The 6,122-nt window shown below is 37.9% G+C and overlaps 1 protein-coding gene across 1 annotated transcript; it reads left to right on the top strand.

Moving 5' to 3' along the window:
- The first annotated feature begins 2,188 nt into the window (after positions 1-2,188).
- On the top strand, positions 2,189-5,235 carry LOC130012920 (uncharacterized). The gene is made up of 3 exons (XM_056101066.1): positions 2,189-2,365; positions 4,203-4,292; positions 5,110-5,235. Exons 1-3 carry the CDS (start codon positions 2,189-2,191, stop codon positions 5,164-5,166), a joined length of 324 nt encoding a protein of 107 aa, XP_055957041.1. The 3' UTR covers positions 5,167-5,235.
- Positions 5,236-6,122: the final 887 nt, after the last annotated feature.

Below are 6,122 nucleotides of genomic sequence, written 5' to 3'. Positions count from 1 at the left end.
GAAAATTCTCAAGAACGTTATTAAGCGTTCCAAGAAAAAACTTAAGCACAACTACGTTCTTAAACATAGTCAATCTAAGCACAAGCCCCAAGCAAGGTATACGGCTTATGCTTACCAACCTTAAGTCTGTTTCTGCTTCAAAAAGATGGCTGACCGTAGAGTTATTCGACGGCATTTCCGACAGCTTTTGATACCAAAAAGACAGAGAAAATCCTTCCCCAGCAAAAATTAAGAATGCTACAGAAAATTTCGCTTCTACCCTGAAACCATTTTTTTTATTTGCCAATTAGTAAACAATAGGCTACAAACACACAGGCTACTTTAAGATCAGGCGCTCTCACAATTATTCAGTTAGTTTGTATGTGTCTGCTGTTTTTTTTATCTTGTGGCACATTTTATAGGTGTATAGGGGACATGTCAAATGCATCTAAATCAACCATATATATATATGACTTCAATGAAGCAGACGACAAATTTATGACGTAATTCGTATATCAAAGTTGTTTTTATGACGTTAAAGAGCATCGTAGTCTCAGTTTATGGTAAACTTTACCAGTCACAATGTGCTTAGACTTATACTTGACTTGTGCTTGCGTAAGAATGGTCTTGAGAATTTTCTAGGGACGGTATTTTTATAAGTTTCTTACGTAAGAAAAAGTGAAGCACGACTTTGTGCTTACTTTACGAATTTTCTAGGGGCCCAGGAGATTGAATACCTCTCAGATCGTAAAATAGTAATCAAATCTGATCAAGTACTAGCTTTATATTCAAATAGGGATTCTTTTTCTCTGTATATATTTAGTTTGCTTGTGTACACGAAAACAGCTTATTCATATTAGTACGAGAATGCGAATACCGAATGATGGAATAACGTTAGTTTTCAGCAAAAAAGATGTTCATGATATGGTGTTATGTGAAATATGATGCGGTAGGGGTACCATTTTTGTAGCATACTGCAGTGCCAGTTTATCACGTCTATCGTGCATTGAAGGCTCGTGCGCCTCGACGTATAAACTTGCAACAGAGATGTACGGAATGCTCTAAGTCCTTGGTTGTGTATGGTGTCGAGCTCTTTGAGATAAGACTCGCGGACAGAGTCATAGCCCCATGATCGAGTTTAGATCTTTTACGTGCATGCTAATGCGTCCCATTCGTCCTGCAGGCCTGGGATCGAACACAGGGCACCTCCAGGTCAGGGAGCCAACAGACAGAATCACATTAAATCGATTACTTGAACTTCAGCTTTTGTCTGTATTTGCTGATTCTGTTTCCCCAAAAAACAGATCAGGCGATTGAATACCTCTCAGATCGTAAAATAGTAATCAAATCTGATCAAATACTAGCTTTATATTCAAATAGGGATGTTGCGATTCTTTTTCTATGTATATATTTAGTTTACTTGTGTACACGAAAACAGCTTATTCATATTAGTACGAGCAAATGTATGTTGACTTAACACTCTAGTAGATATTGTTTCCTGAATGCAATTAACAGTCATATATTAATCTGCATCATGGAATACAAATGTTAATCACCCACTTTGAATGTTTTGGACACGATGAAGCTATTAGTTTTGAACACAAACCTTTTAACTTAAAGGGTGAAATCGGTTATTTTATAATTTAACCATTTCTACATTAAACGCAGGGATTAAATGGACACTAAAGTGGGTCTCGGCCACTAAACTGTCGGCTATAAAACAAAATTTTATGTAAGAACTGAAGTAATGACAGGTCTACATGATCGCATTGTTGATGTGTATTGATTCCAACTTAATGCAAAGATTAATTGGACACATTAAGTCGGCATATTCCACTCTACTCTCAGTTATAAAACAAAATTTCATGTAAGAACTGGAATAATGGCCGAGGTCTACATGCTTGATAATGTGTATTGATTGATATAGCTGCAATTATAAATGGATTCTATTTTTAGTTTTGCCCAGTAAAAGTGGTTGCTGTTGGTATAGATCTGTATCAAGTCAAGGGAGATATAGTCAGTCCAAATGGCACACTCTGTGAAGATGGAAAACAAGCCAATAAACGATTCCAGATACAGTATTCATGATATCTTAACCCCAGTGTTAAATCGTATGAAGATCTTCGGTATCTATTATGATAAAGACAATGCGAAGTTTGGTAAAAATCATACTTCGCCGAGGCTGGCTAAATTCTATAAAATATACTGTATGGCTGTTATTGTGTTGCTTTGGGCTGCTCTCTTCAGAAATATTCCATCGTTTTGGGTCGGTTTTGATTATCAACCAAACAACACCGTATACAGAGTTATCCGACAATGCTGGTTTTGGCAATGCGCCGTCACCGCTTCCGTATTACTATGGCACTGCCGGATAGGAACATGGAACTATTTCTACTGCGACTGGAACCAAATTATCATGAATAAGATCTGTTCCAAGTATATCAACAAGAAAACTGATCGAATGAGAAGAGTATTAAAAATAGTTGATACTTTGGCTATAATATACTTCCTTTTCATAGTCGTGTCCACACTCCTCTCCATTTTTTTGTTTAATGGTTCGGTGGTTATCAGCAGTCCATTTCCAGGAACCATTGAGATGGGTGTATTGTTTTGGGTGTTGGAACTCTTCGACGATGCTGCATGGATATTCCCTAATGTTTTCGTGATCGCGATCTGTTACAGTTTAGCACAGGCCTTCTCCATAGTAACCGAGTGCTTGCAAGATTCAATAAACCAGTGTGATACGTGTCCGGAGAATTTCAATAACATTCGTCAAATTCATTTGAAACTTTGTCGAATGGTGAATCATCTCGATAAACCGTTAACAATTTGGATAATCAATATTTGTGGATGTAGCGTGTTTCTCGTTTGCTTCATCTTGTATGATCTGGTGACAAGTGGACATAAAGATTTTGTAGACATAACTCTAAAATGCTCTTGGCTCAGCAATAGTATCCTTAGTATGTTTGTATTCTGTTGGTTTGTATCATCTGTAAATGATACGGTAAGAAACTAATGTGCACTTTTATAAGTTGGGTCGTTGCCTTTTGGGTTGTGAAAAGCCCCATGTACTTTCCTAATTCCTTTATTTATTCAAAACAATCAGGTGTTCTGGAAAATCCAAATACATGTACCATGGTATATTCACAAGAATTTGTCCATGGATGAATTTGCCTGTGAAAAAAATAAAAATTGGGTTTTATCTTTGGGGAATCATTCGCCGATTTGCTTGTGTCTTTTTCGTCATATTAGAGGACCATTTTCTGATTGGCAAAGTTACTTTTTTTTATTTGGGACCCCATCAAGCACTGATTTGCTATGCCATATGTTTGGCGGAGTATATCCCGGTTGGTGCTGACGTGCCATAAAACAACACTTTATTTCTGATTTGTATAAGCTTTGTGAATTGGTCATTTGCCGAAGGGGGTTTGGGTAGTGCTTGCGTGTTGCATCATAAAGTCTATCATTGAGTCAACTGGCGTGGTTTCTATTCCCGGTTGTACGTGACAAGGACTAGGATCGTCTGTCCAACCTCGTGGGTTTTCTCCGGGTCTTCCGGTTTCTCCCACTGCTAAAGACATCTATGCGCAATCGATTTATTGAAATAAAATTAAACCATGTTAGTCCCGAAATGACCTAGTTTGTGTCGAATGGACGTTAAACCCCATTTCTCTCTCTCATTTGTCGAAGAGCTTCGTTCTTTATTATATTTATAGGCTCATTCACCATTACAACACATCTATAAGATACAGACAGGTGGACTATCAACACAACAGCTAGGGCAAGTAAGTGTACCAATTAAGTGTACCAATTAGGAGATAACACTTCCTGTTTCGCATTTAGAGAGGTGTTATAGTCCAATAGACATTTCCTGAAATCATAAGGACCCAAGACGCGTTAGCGAAACAGGAAATGTTTATCGACATTGTAACATGCTATTTTAACATTTTAAAAGAAATTACTAAAACAGAGGGGTGTTATTGTTCAATCGACAGTGTCTAATTGACCTATCAAAACGCAAGATTCACCCTTAAGCATGTTACAGTGCTTAATATTGAGGTTTAACATTTCTGTTCAGTAAACAAATGGATGCTTCAGATCCCATTGAAAGTTCGTAGAATTGACTGCTTGTAGGGATAACAAACTAAGTCTTTGTAATGATGTACGGAAATATAGTCCAGTTGGTGCTAGTGTGCCATTTAATTTCTAACCCTTTCTTCCAGGTGACATTGTTTCTGTCTAAATTAACTGGTCCACCAATAGGTTTTACAGCAATGGGATTTTTGACTGTGACAAAAGAAGTCATTTTAACGGTAAGTATGCGATGTATTGTTGTTATATTTACCTTTTAATAAAATCATTTATTTTTGTGAAAATAATATGAAAAAAGCGAAATATTCCCAATGGTACATATCAAATGATTATATGTTTGACGTGCCATAAACTCCCATTTCATTTCCACAAATGGTTATTTTGAAATATAAATTTTATATTTAAATTGGAATACAACAGAATTATTCGATCCGACTCACTTTAATTTCGGAAACGTTGTTATCTGGAATATGTCAGAAATATTTTGCCCGTACGGTTTTTTCCACATACTCTTCTTGGAATACCATTTCCCAAGAGGTGGCTAAGTGTGTAAGACGCTAGCTCACTAGCCTGGAGGTCGGGTGTTCGATCCCTGCATTGGTCGAGAAAGTTCATCGGGATTTTCCGACGTGGTTTCCCCTTGACAGTAATGCACTGGGAAAGGCTTGACAAGTACAGTGGTTCGGTTGGGACGAAAAGTCGAGGCCCTTGTATACATGGTAGTGCACGTAAAAAATCCCTTGGCAGTTGGAATTCGATATAAGAGTAGACCATAGTGTCGCTGCCCGGGCAAATATTTAACTCGTAGCACACTGTATGGCTGTCTTCATTAGCCCAGTAGGGCGTTGAAGCCCATTTAAAGCCCAACTTTATCGTCAGAGCAAAGTCGCAATCCATTGACAAGTGGGAACGGCGCTTGAAAAATCTCCAAATATTTTAATGTCTTGACTGAAAATATAACATTCAAAATGGGTAATGCCTTTGTATATTTCTGCAAGCGGCTATAATTGCGAATTAATTGTTAAATTTCTATTACAGATTTTTGGTTTGTATTTGACTTATTTTTTTCTGCTGCTGCAGTTTAAGATCAGCTAGAGTACTACCATTGGAAAGCTTACCTATAAAAGAACACCTTTATCAATATATTATCCACGTTACAGATGATCGAAAAGTCGGACAGTTCTTTAACAAGAAAACAAGATCTTAATAATTATATTGTTATCGTAACATTTAAAGCTCCATTAATACAATTCCAGGGTTTGTCATTTACAGGGACATTAACGTGTTCTGTTAGCCTTTGAAGTACGAATTTTGTGTTGCGTTCATTTTACAAATTGTACGTTCTTTTGTTAAAATGTGTGATGGTCATCAACTACTGGTTTAAAATCGTCATATCAGAGAAAGAGAGAGGGGGGGGGGGCGAGAGAGTTAACGTCCACTCGACCCAAAAACTAGATCATTTCGAAACTTATATGGTTCAGTTTTATTTGAATAATTCGCCTGGGCGTAGGGGTCTTTAGCGTGAGGGAAATGGGATGACTAGGAGAAAACTCGCGATGTTGGACAGGCGACCTTACTCATTGCCACGTTAATTGGATGTTAAACCCCATCTCTCTCTCTCCCTCTCTCATTGTCACTTACACGCCTGGAATCGAAACCACCCCAAACAGACCTTTCGCTCTGAGGCCCACAAGTTAAACCATTCGCCCCACATCCTCCTATGAAGACAGTTTTCGGTTCCAAAACCCATTGTTACAGAATACGAAATAGACATTCCAACCTCTTTAAAACTGTAGCATCGTGTATTTAAAACCATCCAAACTCACCACTATTTCAACTCGTATCAGATTAAGAGTTATCCTAGGAGGCGTGGTGACTCAGTGAGTAATACGTTCGCCGAGGAGGTTCGTCGTTCCCTTTTTGTAATGGTTTGGATGGTATGAAAAACCGAGGTCCCATTTTAGTGACATTACTTTTCAGATCACTTTATGTCGTAGGCAGGGGGCATAACTCATGTATAAGGTTGTAGGGATCAGGCCTTGGTTATTTTA

The sequence above is a fragment of the Patella vulgata genome, chromosome 5 (assembly GCF_932274485.2).
Source record: "Patella vulgata chromosome 5, xgPatVulg1.2, whole genome shotgun sequence".
In the NCBI taxonomy this organism is placed as follows: domain Eukaryota; kingdom Metazoa; phylum Mollusca; class Gastropoda; family Patellidae; genus Patella; species Patella vulgata.
The sequence above is the reverse complement of the archived record's forward strand: the minus strand, read 5'-3'. Positions and strand labels throughout refer to the sequence as shown.